Source organism: Lolium rigidum, chromosome 4 (genome assembly GCF_022539505.1).
Source record: "Lolium rigidum isolate FL_2022 chromosome 4, APGP_CSIRO_Lrig_0.1, whole genome shotgun sequence".
Taxonomy (NCBI): Eukaryota; Viridiplantae; Streptophyta; class Magnoliopsida; order Poales; family Poaceae; genus Lolium; species Lolium rigidum.
This window is the reverse complement of record NC_061511.1, coordinates 202,225,634-202,243,417: the sequence shown is the minus strand read 5'-3', so window position 1 is coordinate 202,243,417 and position 17,784 is coordinate 202,225,634. Positions and strand designations below refer to the sequence as shown.

General features: G+C 46.4%; 1 protein-coding gene across 1 annotated transcript; it reads left to right on the top strand.

The window, feature by feature from the left end:
• Nucleotides 1-10,674: 10,674 nt before the first annotated feature.
• LOC124648049 lies at nucleotides 10,675-12,198 on the top strand. Its single transcript, XM_047187877.1, has 2 exons — nucleotides 10,675-10,872; nucleotides 10,942-12,198. The coding sequence occupies exons 1-2, from the start codon at nucleotides 10,675-10,677 to the stop codon at nucleotides 11,950-11,952; spliced, it is 1,209 nt and encodes a 402-aa protein (XP_047043833.1). The 3' UTR covers nucleotides 11,953-12,198.
• The last annotated feature ends 5,586 nt before the right edge of the window (nucleotides 12,199-17,784 follow it).

Genomic DNA, 17,784 nt, shown 5'->3' with positions numbered 1-17,784 from the left:
GCAAGTTTCCCTCAGTTAGAAACCAAGGTTTAATCGAACCAGTAGGAGTCAAGAAGCACGTTGAAGGTTGATGGCGGCGGGATGTAGTGCGGCGCAACACCATAGATTCCGGCGCCAACGTGGAACCCGCACAACACAACCAAAGTACTTTGCCCCAACGAAACAAGTGAGGTTGTCAATCTCACCGGCTTGCTGTAACAAAGGATTAACCGTATTGTGTGGAAGATGATTATTTGCAGAGAAAATAGTAAAAACAAGTATTGCAACAGATTTGTATTTCAGTATTAAAAGAATGGACCGGGGTCCACAGTTCACTAGAGGTGTCTCTCCCATAAGATAAAAGCATGTTGGGTGAACAAATTACAGTCGGGCAATTGACAAATAGAGAGGGTATAACAATGCACATACATGACATGATAAGTATAGTGAGATTTAATTGGGCATTACGACAAAGTACATAGACCGCCATCCAACCGCATCTATGCCTAAAAAGTCCACCTTCAGAGTTATCATCCGAACCCCCTCCAGTATTAAGTTGCAAAGCAACAGTACAATTGCATTAAGTATGGTGCGTAATGTAATCAACAACTACATCCTCGGACATAGCGCCAATGTTTTATCCCTAGTGGCAACAAGCACAACACAACCTTAGAACTTTCTCGTCACTCGTCCCGTGTGTCAATGCGTGCATGAACCCACTATCGAGCATAAGTACTCCCTCTTGGAGTTAAAAGTAAAAACTTGGCCGTAGCCTCTACTAGAAACGGAGAGCATGCAAGATCATAAACAACATATGTGTAATAACTTGATAATTAACATGACATGGTATTCTCTATCCATCGGATCCCGACAAACACAACATATAGAATTACGGATAGATGATCTTGATCATGTTAGGCAGCTCACAAGATCCAACAATGAAGCGCAATGAGGAGAAGACAACCATCTAGCTACTCGCTATGGACCCATAGTCCAGGGGTGAACTACTCACTCATCACTCCGGAGGCGACCATGGCGGTGTAGAGTCCTCCGGGAGATGAATCCCTCTCCGGCAGGGTGCCGGAGGAGGTCTCCGTAATCCCCCGAGATGGGATCGGCGGCGGCGGCGTCTCGGTAAGGTTTTCCGTATCGTGGTTTTTCGCCTCGGGGTTTCGCGACGGAGGCTTTAAGTAGGCGGAAGGGCGAGTCGGGGGCCGGACGAGGGGGCCACACCATAGGGCAGCGCGGGCCCCCCGGGCCGCGCCGCCTTGTGGTGTCGCCACCTCGTGGCCCCACTTCGTGTGTTCTTCGGTCTTCCGGAAGCTCCGTGGAAAAATAGGCCCCCGGGTCTTCGTTTCGTCCAATTCCGAGAATATTTCGTTACTAGGATTTCGAAACCAAAAACAGCAGAAAACAGGAACCGGCACTTCGGCATCTTGTTAATAGGTTAGTTCCAGAAAATGCACGAATATGACATAAAGTGTGCATAAAACATGTAGGTATCATCAATAATATGGCATAGAACATAAGAAATTATCGATATGTCGGAGACGTATCAAGAATCTCTTTTTTTCACAACTCTCCTCCCCCGGTCCTGCCTGTCTCTTCTCCTTCTCCTCCCCTTGTGTCGTCACCTCCGGCATCTTCTATGTCTTCTTCTCCCCCGTCTCCTCCGACGCCTTCGTCTCCTCCAACGCCTCTGCCTCCTTTGTCTCCTCCAACGCCTCTGCCTCCTTCGTCTCCTACAACGCCTCTGCCTCCTTCGTCTCCTACAACGCCTCCTTCGTCTTCCCCCTCTTCACCGGGATCTCCTCCTGTTGCTCCTTCTCATCCTACTTTTCCTTTTCACTATACTCATCGTCCTCAAGTTGTGACCGAGTCATCTGATGCACCCTCTACTTCTGGTGCACCGTATTAGCCAACTTATTCTCTTCGTACTCGGCCTCATCCTTTTTCTTGATTTCTATAATCCTGCTAGCTATAGTGTATCGGCTATCCCAGAGCCGACTACTTATCGTGGGGCTGTTGTTCATTCTGAATGGCAGCTCGCTATGGCCGAGGAGATAGCTACGCTTGAGTGCACTGGCACGTGGGATCTCGTTCCTCTTCCTCCCCGTGTTCGTCCTATTACTTGTAAGTGGGTCTATAAGGTTAAGACCCGCTCTGATGGTACTCTTGAGCGATGCAAACCTCGACTCGTTGCTAGAGGTTTTCAGTAGGAGCATAGTCGTGACTACGATGAGACTTTTGCTCCTGTCGCTCACATGACTACTATTCGGACTCTTCTTGTTGTGGCCTCTGCTCGCCATTGGTCTGTGTCTCAGCTTGATGTTAAGAATGCCTTTCTTAATGGTGATCTAGTTGCGTGAGGATGTTTATATGCAACCACCACATAGGTATTCTATCACAGATGGCCTGGTCTGCCGTCTTCGTCGCTCTCTCTATGGCCTTAAGCAAGCCCCTCGTGCATGGTTTGAGCGCTTTACTTCTGTTGGTTTCTCTCCCAGTTCACATGGTCCGGCGTTGTTTGTTCACTCTTCTCCTCGTGGATGACACGATCATCACTGGTGACGACCTTGAGTATATTGCCTTTGTCAAGGCATGTCTGAGCGAGCAGTTCCTTATGTCGGATCTTGGTCCACTTCGCTATTTTCTTGGGATTGAGGTTTCATCCACCTCTGATGGTTTCTTTATATTTCAAGAACGTTATATTCAGGACCTTCTTGATCATGCCGCTCTAACTGATGAGCGTACTGTTGAGACTCCTATGGAGCTCAATATTTCTCTTCGTGCCTCTGATCGTGATCCTCTCTCTGATCCAACTCGTTATCAACATCTTGTCGAGAGTCTCGTCTATCTAGCTGTTACTCGCCCAAATATTTCTTATCCTATCCATATTCTGAGTTAGTTTGTCTCTGCTCCCACTTCGGTCTACTATAGTCACCTTCTTCGTGCTCTACGCTATTTACGTGTAATGATCTCTCTTTGTCTCTTCTTCCCTCATTCCAGCTCGTTACAGCTCCAGTTCTACTTCGATGCTACGTGGGCGAGTGATCCTTCGGATCGCTGGTCCTTGTCTGTCTACCATGTTTTTCTTGGTGGTTCTCTCATTGCTCGGAAGACGAAGAAGCAGACCATAGTTTCCTGTTCGAGTCCAGAGGCTGAGTTACGAGCTAAGACTCTTCTAACTGCTGAGGTGACTTGGTTACGGTGGTTATTTGCAGATTTTGGTGTCTCTGTTATGGCAGCCACGACTCTCTTGTCTGACAGGTGCTATCACTACTGTCTGAACTTCTTCCAGGAGCTGCTAGACCCTGCTTCACGTGGTTAGCAAAATGGTATGTGGCACAACAAATCCCCAAAACAACAGCCAGATATATCTCTTCTGGAAATCGCTCATTCCATTGAGACATCGTGCAGCAGAACAGTAGGTGCGAGGTCCATCCTAGGGCTTTGATTTCGTTCTGGCATGACCACTGGACGCCAAGAGTAAAACTGAGCATCGCCTGCCCTATCCTATATTGTCTTGCTGAAAACCAACTATGCACCTTGTACTCAGTAACTCACAGTATCAAGAAGGTACCTGACATCTCGGTTTGATCCAACCATTACCGCAAACGGCGATGCAACAACTTCAGCTACTGCTTGCTTTCCTACACGTCAGCAACTTGCAGCTAACTGATGGGCAGGACCGCCGGCTAATGGTGATAACGAGGCCAACGCCGACCACATCAGCGCTATATACTCTCTTTGCTGATCGACGTGATCGTGGCACCAGGTGGTTGCAAACGGCGTGGGTGTGCCGCCAGGTCATACTACCCCATCGTCATAAGATTTTCCTTTGGTTGCCTACCACGGGCGCTTGAACACCAGAGACAACATGGCGGCCAAATCTTTGTGCTCCGATGCCCGGTGTGATCGCTGCCCAGCTTTATAATTGATACACCATATTGCGGTGCATTGCTAGGGCCCCCCAACATATCTGGTGAATACTCGTATTACACGAACAATCTGCGCGCTCACCATTAGTCTCAATCTCCATCGAAAACAACCAACAACGCGCGGGTTCAGCTCGTGGCAGGTTTGCTTCACGGCTTGACTTCTTAGCCTCTGGCGAGCGTGGAAACAGAATAATGATATGCAGCTACATAGAGGAGCGACAAGTAATCTTGGTCCCTGGGCTTACAGATCCTCAAAGCCCAAGGGGAATCTACTGTTGTGGGCATCGCTGCTAAGCTGAAGAATGTGCCTTTTTTTTAGTGCATGCCGTCAAGCCAGAAAAAAACTTTCTAGTGCACAATATGAACTTTAATACCAAAAACTGAATCAGGCATAGCATCAAACATGTTATGTGCACGTCCATACAACACCAACTAGAACGACACAGCAGTTGTTCCAAAGCCTATTTCGTCCCACGCCACAAAACAGTACTTCCCAAATCGAATATACTGACAATCCATTGCTCCTTCTGCTCTTATTAAACAAACAAGTACAAATTGTTCCTTGATCAGAGTGCGGACCGACGCAGCAACTGACTCGAGGTCAGGAGGCTGAATCTTCTATTGCCGGGGGCAAGCATGCTCTGAAGCCTACTTGACTTGTTAGCTACTGTTTTTACTCGGGAACAGAAAGCATAGTTACCCCAATTTTTTCCTGCAGTTGGGTACCTCTTCCACGCTCCAAAGGCTAGTTATCGACCAATTTAAATAAACCTAGGAGGCCGCCCCATCGGCGTGCACACCACAGTCCATTGCAGGTCTATATGGATGCAAGAAGACTGATTAGTGTAACCCCCGATGTTTCAGAAATAACAATTTTTAATATGAGACAACATTCCTATGCATCCAGCTTGCGTTTCACTTTGAGATGAGTTGTCCACTTGGATAAACCCAGTCCATGTTGCCTATGAGATTAATTTAGGTGGGCGTGTAACTGGAGGAGGACACCATCTGACTATTTTCATTATACATACAGCGAATACAAGCTGGGTCTATTTCTAACCCTCGCGTCAATGTAGATTGGAACAGACAAACTGCCAAAGCCCACTCATCGATCGAGGAAAAAGGTGGCGGCGATAGAAATTACAAGTTATTAGTGGGAAAATGCTAGTGCTACGGATAGAGATTTTTTAGTTTGTGGACATAATTAGCACTAACTGAGCTTTGCTATATGTAGAACCTTGTGTGTTTTGACTGTAGACTTTAAAAAAATAAGCATGTAATTGTTAATACCGGCGTCTACTGTCGTTAATCCAGAAAAGTTTTCTACTAGTGCACACAGATTTTTCATGGTATCGATCACAGATTTAGAACGTTCATTAGGGTGGGAGCGTTTGCCTTGATATGGTCGCTATGGCTGTGTAGAAATGACAAAGTTTTTAATGATAAAGTTTGTTCTCTCCTGCAGGTTATCTACGTGATGCACAGACTACTCTCCGTTCATGGTCTGCTCTACAGAAGGTGGAGAACCGAGACCTGTTTATGGAGGTCTGTACACGGTTGGAGGATACGGCGAGGGATACTTTTTCCCAACATGGGTGGCAGCATAATCTACGGATTGGCCCTCCACTTTCCTCCTAGGCGTTTTTACATTCACTCTGCTTGTTATGTAATTCGCCTCTTTTTTATTCCCATCACTTTTGAGACTCGTTGAACGGCTGTGTGCATCTTAGTTATGCAGAGGTCGGGTGTAATTGCTTTTTGAGTAATAAAGCGCCCATTATCTAAAAAAAAACTAGTGCACACATGAATTTCACAAACGAAAGCTGCAACAGGCATAGCATCGAACAGCTTATCTGCACTGCCATACACCAACAAACTAGCAAGCACTAGCACTGGATGTGTGAAACTGGGATGGAAATGTGGGAGCCAGAGATCAAGGTGACGAGAGACTTACGTCTTCGTCGTTGTTGATGTTAGAGGAATATGCGTGTTGTATTACCAGGGGGCCAAAGGCCACAATATATAGTACATGTACAGGTGCAAATATGCAGGAAGCCCCCTAACATATGGGAAAACTACAATATACAGATATATACTCTAACACCCCCCCCCCCCACGCAAACTCATGGTGGATCCACAACACTGAGTTTGGAGAGTAAAAAGTCATGCTGCGCTCGAGTTTGTGCCTTTATAAAGAAATCCGCCAACTGCAAATCTGAAGGCACATAATGAACCGCAACAACCTCATCCCGCACCCGAGCACGTGTATAAAAAGCATCAACACCAATATGCTTGGTCAGCTCATGCTTGACCGGATCACGTGCAATACTGATAGCACATGTACTGTCAGACAAAAGTGGAGTGGGTGTCGTAACAGAGACCCCAAAATCTGCAAGCAACCACCGTAACCAGGTCACCTCAGCAATCAACAAAGCCATAGCCCGTAGCTCAGCCTCAACACTCGAACGAGAAACCGCTACCTGTTTCTTCGTCTTCCAAGCAACAAGTGAACCACCAAGAAACACACAGTAAGCAGAAAGTGAACGACGATCCGTAGGATCACTCGCCCACGTAGCATCCGAGTAGCACTGGAGCTGGAGAGAGCTAGAACGAGGAAAGAAAAGGCGACGAGTGATCGTGCCACGAAGGTAACGAAGAACACGGAGGAGATGACCGTAGTGAACGAGTGGTAGGAGCCGAGACAAATTGACTCGGAATATGAACAGGATAAGAAATATCGGGACGAGTGACAGCAAGATAAACAAGACTCCCAACAAGATGACGATAACGTGTGGGATCGGGAAGAGGATCACCATCGTAGGGACGAAGCTTAACATTAAGCTCCATAGGAGTATCAACCGTGCGCTCATCCCCAAGAGCAGCACGAGCAAAAAGATCCTGAATGTACTTCTCTCGAGAGATAGAAAAGCCATCGAAGTGGAGGAAACCTCAATCCCAAGAAAATAGCGAAGAGGACCAAGATCAGTCATGAGAAACTGATCACGAAGACGAGCCTTTACAAAGGCAACATACTCAGGATCATCACCAGTAATGATCATATCATCAACATAGAGAAGGAGAAGAGTGCGTCCACGAGGAGAAGTGTGAACGAAAAGTGCTGGATCATGAAGACTAGGAGAGAAACCAGCAGCAGTCACCACAGAGGCAAAGCGCTCAAACCAGGCACGAGGGGCCTGTTTGAGACCATAGAGAGAACGTCGAAGACGACAAACCATCCCATCGGGAACATAATACCCAGGAGGAGGCTGCATGTAAACCTCCTAACTCAACTCGCCATTAAGAAAAGCATTCTGAACATCAAGCTGGGAGACAGACCAGCGGCGAACAGAGGCAACAGCAAGAAGGGTACGCACAGTAGTCATATGAGCCACAGGGGCAAAAGACTCATCATAGTCACGGCCGTGCTCCTGCTGAAAACCACGAGCCACAAGACGCGCTTTATAGCGCTCAAGAGATCCATCAGAGCGAGTCTTAATTTTATAGACCCACTTACACGTGATGGGACGAACACCGGAAGGGGGAGAAACAAGATCCCAAGTGCCAGTGCGCTCAAGCGCAGCGATCTCCTCAGCCATGGCAAGCTGCCATTCAGGATGACGCTCGGCATCCCGATAAGAAGTCGGCTCGGAAACGACAGAGAGACCATACTGACAAGGAGAGTAACAAACTGGAGCACGACGCTGACGAACAGGCCGAGAAGGGGGAAGGTCATCTGCAGAAGACAAGTCATCGGAAGAAGAGGAAGAAGGGACAGAATCAGAAGGAGCCGAAGCCGGAGAACGAGGAGTACTAGGTGGACTAGACGAACGAGAGGATGGCGTCGAAGGGGGCGCATCAGAAGTAGGAAGCAGGGGAGGAGGGACGGCAGGGGGTGCATCCGGAAAAAGAAGAAAAGAGATATCATCCACCGGGTAAGTACCCGAGGTGGGGCGAGGATAGAAGGGACGCGTCTCATCAAATGTGACGTCACGAGAGATGCGCATCCGACGACCAACGGGGTCCCAACAGCGATAGCCCTTATGCTCATCAATGTATCCGAGAAAAACACACTCAACGGACCGAGCGGTCGGCTTGGTGCGTTCGCGAGGAGGCGAAGGACATAGCGGACGCAACCAAATGAACGGAGAGTCGAGTAGTCCGGAGAAACACCGGAGAGGCGCTCGAGAGGAATGCCACCTCCGTAGAGCAGCGGAAGGCTGAATGTTAATGAGGTGGGCCGACGTAGCGACATGACCTCAGCCCGTAAATGTGGCGGAAGAGAAGAGGCAATCATCATAGCACGGGTGATCTCAAGAAGATGACGATGCTTACGCTCGGCGACGCCATTTTGAGCATGCGCGCCGGGACAAGAAAACCGAGCGAGGGTGCCCTCCTCGGCAAGGACACCACGAAGGTGCTCGAGAGATATACTCACCAGCGAGAACCGGCCACGGAACACGCGAATGGGTGAGGAATACTGAGTGCGGACCATGGCCGCAAAACGCTGATAAATAGAGAGCACCTCACTGCGAGAGTGCATGAAAAACACCTAGGTGTACCGTGAAAAATCATCAATGAATAAGATATAGTATCGATGGCCCCATTTCGAAGCGAAGGGTGCCGGACCCCAAACATCTGAATGGACTAAATCGAACGGTCGCTGAGAGACAGACACACTAGTAGGATAGGGAAGCTGAATCTGTTTGCCTAACCTACAACCCCGACGAATGTAACGACCCATCTCCAGAGACAGAACCCCGAAGGCCACGATGAACCAAAGACGACAGGCGAGAGTCACAAAGGTGACCAAGACGATGATGCCATCGCTGAAAAGAGCCGGTGACATAGGCAACAACCGGAGGAGAACGCGGCAGATGAAGTGGCAGCGGAAGGAACACGAAGCCGGCCTAACTCCCAAAGCCCCGGAGACCGACGGCTACGAGGGCCAGCTCCAACCAGGGCTCGTGTGCGACGATCCTGAACCGCACAAGACTCGGCGTCAAGAATGACACGACAACCGGAATCGGTGAGCCGGCTAGCAGAGAAAAGGTTCATCCGAAGGCGAGGAACATGAGAAACATCGTGGGACCAGAGAAAGAGGGAGTAAAAAGGGTGCCTGTACTAGAAACGGGAATAGAGGTACCATCAGCCGTGACAACACGGACAGGAGAAATAAGAGACCGAAGAGCAGACAGGATAGAAGACTCAGAGGTCATATGAAAGAAAGCTCCGGAATCCGCATACCACGGGGACGTACCCGACCGTGTAGAAAGTGGTGGTCGCGCAGTGCCGGAAGAGCCGACCACGGAACCGCAGCGCCCGGCGAGGAAGAGTCTGGAATAGCGAGCAGACCACGAAGACCCCTGAGAATGTCCTGATCAGAGAGTGCAACTGCAGAAGATCCTGAAGAGCCAGCCCGCTGACGATCCTGGAACTGCTGACGTAAACTGGGATCCCGCGTCCAGCAGGTGAAGGAAGTGTGGCCAACCTTGCCACAGTAGGTGCAATGAGGACGAGGGCGGAGACTCGGACCGCGAGGCTGCTGACGTAAACTGGAATCCCAAGCATCCAGCAGGCAGTGAAGCTGCGCTATCTCATGCGCAGAGAGGGGCGCGACTGGAGAGGTCGACGTACAATCAGGTGCCGACGAGGAGCTATCATCCACACGCACAGAGGCCACCAAAGGGGGCGACGGAGAGCAACACGCCGATGAAGACAGAGTCGGCAAAGCGCGGTCATAACCACGTGAAGAGGCCGCGAAAGTCGATGTAGAGCGGCAGGCCGACGCAGACGGAGTCGACGAAGCGCGGCCATAACCGCGGGAAGAGGCCGCAAAAGTCGATGTAGAGCGGCGGGCCGACGTAGACGAAGTCGGCGAAGCGCGGGCAGAGCCGCGTGAAGATGCCGCAAAAGTCGATGTAGAGCGGCAGGCCGAGGGAGACAAAATCGGCGAAGCACGGCCAGAGCCGCGGAAAGAGGCCGCGAAAGTCGGTGAAGAGCGGCGAGCCGACGTAGACGAAGTCGGTGAAGCGCGGGCAGAGCCGCGTGAAGAGGCCGCAAACGGCGACGAAGAATAGCTAGCAGTCATGCACGGAGGCAGCGGACAAATACCAAGTACCGAAGGTGGGCCCAAAGAAAGGACGGGATCAGCGGAAGACATAGCTCTTTTTTTTTTTTGCTTCTTTTTTTTTTTCTTTAGACGGAAGTCAGATCAATCTCAGGAGGCAGAAATCAGATCGATCTAGTTGGCGCACACGCGGCCAGGGAGATTGCAGCAGGGAGACAGATCGATCCAGGGAGATTGCAGCTGGGAGATGGCCACGCGCGTGGCGTGCGGCCGGAGAGCAGGTAGCAGGCGACGGGCGCGGGACGGGCGGGCGGCCAGCGATCAATGCAGGTGGCCGGGCGGCCGGCAGCGGGAGGCGGCCGGAGGAGGGGCGACGGCCGGCGGGGGAGGCGGGCGGCCGGCGGCCACGCACGGAGAAGATCGGGCAGCGCGGCCGGAACACGTAGTAGACTAGAGGATCAATTATTTTGCTCTGATACCATGTTAGAGGAATATGCGTGTTGTATTACCAGGGGGCCAAAGGCCACAATATATAGTACATGTACAGGTGCAAATATGCAGGAAGCCCCCTAACATATGAGGAAACTACAATATACAGATATATACTCTAACAGTTGAAGATGCAGCCCAGCATAGCTCATCAGATTCTATGGATTGGGCGGAGTGATACAAATAGAGGACGCAGTAATGACGGCGGCGGCGCTTTCTTGCCCTCCTCCCCCTCCACCCTCTCTTCTCCCGCATGTAACACCGGCCTACCAGCGCTTCGTCTCCATCGCCGGGGAGCTACCTACCCACACATCGACGTCGACGGCTGCGGCGGCCGCCCGCGTCTCTGCAGTGTTACTGACGAAGTGTCGGATTCTTCAGTTATCTGTCTTCCTAGTAAGTTACGGGTTCTGGTTGATCCAACGGCCCGTGAGCTTCAGTCATCAAGCAATAAAGTGATTTCTCTCGACACCATTGCCGAAGACAAAAGCAGGCTCATCTAGGTGCCCAAGATCGTCCAAAACGCAGTTGAAGACTGCTACCAGCATGGATGAGCTGAATCTTCCCAATTTGCCTGTTTGGAAGCTGACCATTTCTGATGACAATCGTCCTGATCTGGAGCAAAGTGTGAAAGCAAAGGAAGCAAGGGCTACTGCGGCGACACCTCATTTTATTAAAGCGAAGCAAGGCTCATCGGAAGACGGTCTGTCTTTGCCTTTTAGCTTCTCAATTCAGAAGAGCGGGATAGCACTGCCTAGTCCATGCCTGAAGACAGCATTGCGAGGCAAACAACATGTGTTCTCTCCAATATCAGAGGGCTCAAGCAAGGACGGTGTTCTCAGTGCTGGAGCAGCTGAGAGTGACAACAAGCCTTCTGCAGCCTCTGATGACATGTTGTCTGATGAAAAGGATCTGGCATCAAGGTATCCAGACATGTATGGGTTTAATCTACCCGCTGGAGATATACGCCGAAGGAGAGAAGCTGATGAGGCTCTTGACTGGTTTTTGTCACCCCTCAAGACCTGTGTGTTAATGGATCCCAGTCCAACAGATGACAAGCCTATTCCAGTTCAAGCAAAGGATACTCCTTGGAAAGGTCTGGAAAGCAATAAAATGAAGGGGAGACAGGAACTTTCAGATCACAATTCCATCCAAACTTCAGCGGTGCATAGGAAGGTCTTGCTTGGTACTCCCCGGAAAGGCTTGGAAAGTAATAACCTGAAGGGAAGCCTGGATCTTCCAGATGACAATCCCATCCAAACTCCAGCGGTGCATAGCAAGGCCTTGCTTGGTACTCCCTGGAAAGGCTTGGAAAGCACTAACCTGAAGGGAAGGCATGCTGGTGAAACCACACTCAAGAAGGAACTCTGGACCAGATTTGAGGCGGTCTCGACCAACGATCTGCACTTTGATAAGTCAGTCTTTCAGAAGTCAGATGGAAGGCGTTTCATCGACATGCTTGAGGAGGAATCATGATTGCAGAGACTGGAACTGTGGTACTGGCCGTTGATATCCAATCCTTTTGTCTATAATGGTACATCTTGTATGAGCGGCCAAAGCCAAACCTCAGTGATCAATGTATCAGGAACGGGTTCCAAGTGTCACCAAGCCTTATGTTCCAAAGTTGAGACTGGCCGTGCCTTTCTGCAGAAATGCATTTTGTATTTATTCTTCATTTTCTGATGTCAAAGTGCCACACTCCTGCCAGATTTTTCAGTGAACATGGGGCTATGGTTGATTCATCTCACAGCAGTATGTTCCATACAAGGACTGGGTGGTTAAAACATACTGCTACAAGTCTGGCTTGAAACTATAGTTGTACATGGATGATGCAGGGGTACAATGATAATGTTTTATCTGCTCTCCAGTATAGACAGCGGTATGGATGATTTCTGTGATATTTGTCTAAATGCAATATGGTGTCATCCCAACTCTACAAACTAGGAGTAGATCTCAATCCTAGTTTATGTATCACTATGGTGATCATAATATGAACCTAGACCATAATTGAGAATCAATCCCATGGCCATTATGTAAATATCATTAGAACCCTGGTATGGCATAATAATGAAATCTTATGCTTCACTTATTAAACCTGAGAAAAACCCTTGTGATACATCTTATATTAACATCCTATTTGATGATCAAACACTTATCTTTATAATTAAATCCAACCTTGAGGAAAGTAATATCTACTCCAGTATTTTTGGTTGCTATTAAAAATACAGCATTAATGCTATCTTTGATATGGGTTATAATTAAATCACAAGACCTTAATCAATAAGTGTTCACATGAAATAACATGCAAGTGATTAATTCCTCAAATAGAACCTATGATGTAATAGTCACCTCTCGAAATACTTGAGATAAAAGAAAATATCAACTCTCATACTTATAAATTGAATTGAACTCCTAATAAGAAGGAAACTTAAGTGGAAATATAAATTCATGTCTATTTGATAATTTGAATAAGGTCACAAGTATGCAATATAACCTCATCTAAAATGCTTATTCAAATAGAATACTGATATAAAAGTCAGAAAACTAAATCTTGAATGAATTTGTATAATGGAAAGACCTGCAAAAGTAAACCAAATTAAAATATGAATTTAAATTGTAAAAATAAAACAGACAAATAAAGGCAGAAAAGAAGAAGAGGGGAAAGGCTTACCTGGTGGATCGCAGCAACCCATCTCCAACCCAAGAGCAGTCTAGCACTTCAGCCCAACTTCGGCCCAGCCCACAAACACCCCTTCGCAAGATATTTCACGGACGGGGGGAAGTCATCGTCTTCCTCCGTCCCGAGAAGCTGCTCGCTGTCGAGCTCTCCTCGATCGCGTGCGCCAGGATTCGCGCCACCGCTTGTCCGTCGTCTATAAGTACCCCCTCGCCGCTGCTGAGAACCCTAACCCTAAATTCCCCATCTCTCTGCAACCTTCTCCGAAAAATTGGAAACCCTAGCTCGCCGGCCATTTCTTCTCGCCGCCGTTTGGAGCTTCCCCGCGACTCGGCGTGAATGCCATCGTCATCTACACCCTCGACTTGCTCAGCTGGAGCAGGGAATCGAGCTGGAGTCGTCCACAGCACCCTGACGAGCTCATCGTCTCCGACGCCGGTGACGGCCAATTCCGGCGACCTGGACCTTCCCCGACCTCACCATCAAGCTCATCTGAATCACGGTGAGCTAGCGGATCTTTAGAGCTTCCTATTTCATCCTATCGTCGGCCGTAGCTTGCTAGCACCATGTGCCCGTCCCCGCCGTCGCAGACACCTCACCGCCGGCCTAGCTCCGATGACCAATAGCTAGCGGCGCCGCCACCATCCGCTTCGCCTTCGCGTATCGGTTCGACCAGAAATAGCTAGCCCATCCTCTAGAGTCCGGGATCGACGGCGCTATCGTCGGCTTCCCGCCGGCCAGGAGTTCCCCGGCCACGTCTCCGATTTTGACCAGTCAACTGCAACGTGGCAGCTGACGTGGCTCAGGCCCACAAGTCAGTGCCCCTACGGGTAGTCTGGTTGGGTACGATTAGCATTTCTTTTGTTTTATTTCAAACCCAATAATTGCTGAAACTTTGACAATTTGTAGAAAATTCAATATAGCTCAGAAAAATACAAATAAGATATCAAAATTCTTATAAAAGAAAAATCTATCCAATAAAAATATAAAATCAAATTTATATTTTTAATAAAAATTCAATTATTATTACTTGTTATTTAAGCCTTTAATTTTAATTCTAAATTCAAATAAATTTCAATAATTAGTAAAAATTCCAAAATTAAATAAAAACCAGTAAATAAATAAAGAAAACATTAAAACTAATTTTCTTTATTTGTTATTTTGTTAAATCATTACTAGAGAGAGTTAAACCCTGATTAATAATTACCCTAATTATTAATTGTTTAAAAATAATAAATGCCATATTCAATATTATTTTGAAGCTATTAATAACTTCCAACTTAAAACAAAATTATTAATCATAGAACTTTATGGTAAATAGTAAACCCTAGTTTTATATGGGAGAAAACTAGAAACCTATCATTTCATGAGAAACCCTAAAACCCTAATCCAAAATAGAACCCTAGCTCCACTATTTCTTTTGAACCTTAATTTGCTTCTAACCTAAACCCTAGGTTAGAACATGTGATCATGGTACCTTATTTCAAAGCATAGAATCCATAATAGCCACTAAATACTTGTCTTGACCACATAAAATGTAGAAGACCTATCACTAATATATGGGTATCCCATGTGTTCATTTTCATCAGACCTAAATAATCAAGCAAGGGTCAACTAAGTATAAACCCTAGATCCTATTACTCAAAGATATCAACCTCCTTATTTATTCCTATGCTTAGCATCACACCATTGTGATGAACCCTAATAGCAACCTATACCTACTAATTTTACATTACATAACCATGTTCCACTAAACCCTACTAGTGCTGAGATACTTATGAACTATCCTATTTAGGAACCAACCATTCTCTACTTAGAGATCCAATAGCTAATAAACTAGACAACCTCAACCTTAATTGTTATACTTCTTATTATTTAAGAAGTATGTTCTTCAAAAGTTATTCTTTTGAAGTAAATAAAGAAGCATCACCAACCCCGCTTATAATGACCTACTATAAACCCTATCCTAGCAATCACTAGCAAAATGAACCCACCATGGTAGCAACCATGTATAAATAATTGCTTAAGTTGCTCATGCTTAAGTAAAACCAATACAAGCCTAGTTGTTGATGAATCCAACTATGTTGTGATCCATCTTATAATTACTCCGAAACTACTTGGAACCATAGATAAATTATAGCAACACCACAAACCTAATTATCATACTTGTCCTTTATTAAAGAATATGTTCTTCAAAAGTTATTCTTTTAAATTATATAATAAGTCAATCATCAACCATGCATTATAGGACTTAAAATTGACAACTTCTCTTTACTTATTATACATACTACTATTCACTCGGTTGTGTATGATTGATTACTATTCATTTTGCCTACATGCTTATAATTCTAAACAACACAACCCCGAATAAGAACCTTGTTTGCAAATCACTCTAAAAGTGCAACACACCCTAAACCAATCATTACAACTCACTGATCCTAAGTCATCGTGGTTAGATCACGCTTAGAGCGATTGCATCTCATACTTATGCATTATTGCATCCTTGCCAATCTTTAAACATCGTCCTTACCGGACGATGATGATATTTCAGAATTTGGAGTTATTACGCATCGAAGACCTTGCCTGCATAATCTTGCGACCAAGAAAGGCAAGTTCATCGCTTGCTCATGTCATTTGAATATCTTTATCAAATTACTTGCAAAGTACTATGATTATCACTATTGCATAAAAACCAAAACCACTATTTTCATAACTATGAATATGACTATGTGGTGGGCAATGGAACCATGGATTGTGTTGATATGGTGGAGGTTCCATTGCAAGGGTTAATATCCATCTAGGATTAAACAACAAATGTCGCCAGTGATTCTTGTGTCGTAATACCCGTGTTAACCATAAGATCCGGAGTGGGACGGAGTAGTCAAAAGTGTTTCCACCTCTCGTACATCAACGGATGCGCTTACCGTAGACACTTGACCCAGGTTGGGCAAGCGGTGGGGTGGGGATCCCATTCTAAGTCCCCACGGTAATGCGGTCTATGATGGATTGTAAGGTGTCCGGAACGGTCTATCTATGGTTGATAGGGTAGGGCATATAAAAATTGTTCGGAACGGTCTACCTTAATTGGTATAGGGGAGAACAAATGTCTGGGTCGGTCTCACCATAGATATAGGGGAAGACATTCTTACAAAAGGGTGGGTGTGCGAGGTAGCGGAGGAACATGATTGGCTAGACCTTATACCGGGCCTCACACCAAAGGAAGTGTGGACGAGCTCGCGGCTCGGTTGGCACCAAGGTTAAGATCTCTTATGGGTAAAGCAACACACCTCCGCAGAGTGTAATGAACCGTGACTCGTCACTCCTCGTTCGGGATATGGAACCGCGAACGCTGCCGGAAAGGAGCTCCATGAAGTTCTAGTAAACCGGTGAAGGCCGACGGACATAGTTCTTCCGAATAAAAGCAACCTTTTGAAGAAATGGTTATGAAAACCTGCATTGGTATTAGACTTTCTCGGTCTAATGCCGTAGCTAGTGCATTAAACACATCTTTCCTATAATGAACTTGTTGAGTACGCTCGTACTCATCCCACTCTTAAATCCCCGCTTAGATATGGAGGCATCAAAGGAGGATCTACAGGTGCAACTCGAGGGCCGAGGAGTCAACAACTACATCAAGAAACTGGACCCTGTCAGAGGAGTCAGACACCACATCCAACAAGGAGAAAACCTAGTTTAACCATAGAAGGGAACTAGCTTCCTAAACCTAGCTCCTATTTAGCTAGAATCTATTCATAGCCCCTATAGCTAGTCAAATACTCTACAAATAGAGTTCGTGATAGGATTAGACTACGAGTCATTCTTCTGGAGTTTATTGTAGATTACCTCATTGTAAAGTAGGAGGCTATGCTGATCTTATGTAACAAAGTCTGTATGTAATTCTATAAACATGCCTTGGACCCGCATATGTTTCGTTGTACCACTCGAGCGATATAATACTAGTGGAACGGTGTTTCATTGGTGTTGTATCGGACTTGCATACTACACCATGCGAAGGTATGTCGGGTCACCACAGCTTGGTATCGTAGCAAATGCTTTGAACCTAGGATTAAAACCCTGTAAAGGAGACCTATAGGATTGGTAGTGTCTATAGGTATTTGTCTTAGATAAACCAAATATTTCTTATGACTTGAGATGGATATTCACTTGAGAATAATCCTCGACACACTTGAGTCAAACTTTCTTACTTATCTTTGATAAGTGAAGTTAAGTAGCTAATCTCAAATTATGTAGGATACTCTTAAGACCCTAAAATAATTATGAGTAGACCACAGCTTGGTATACAATACATGGTAGTCCAAAGAGAGGATACAACCATAAGGAAGATATCCTAGTGGAAGATGTGTACCAACACATGTAATTGGTAAGTAAATTATCCAAACGTGTAAAAACAGAGTCATGATAGTAAGGAATTAATATGAGTTATGTGAGGTAGTATAGACCATGATGAGTCAATCATGGGAGGTAAGGAAGAGAAATAGGAATAATATATGACTACTTACATGGTAGAGATAGACATCATATATGATACACCTGAGAATCATAATGTGATGGATTAGAACATCATAAATATTTAGGAGAAGTACAATAAGAAGTCAAGTGCTAAACAATAG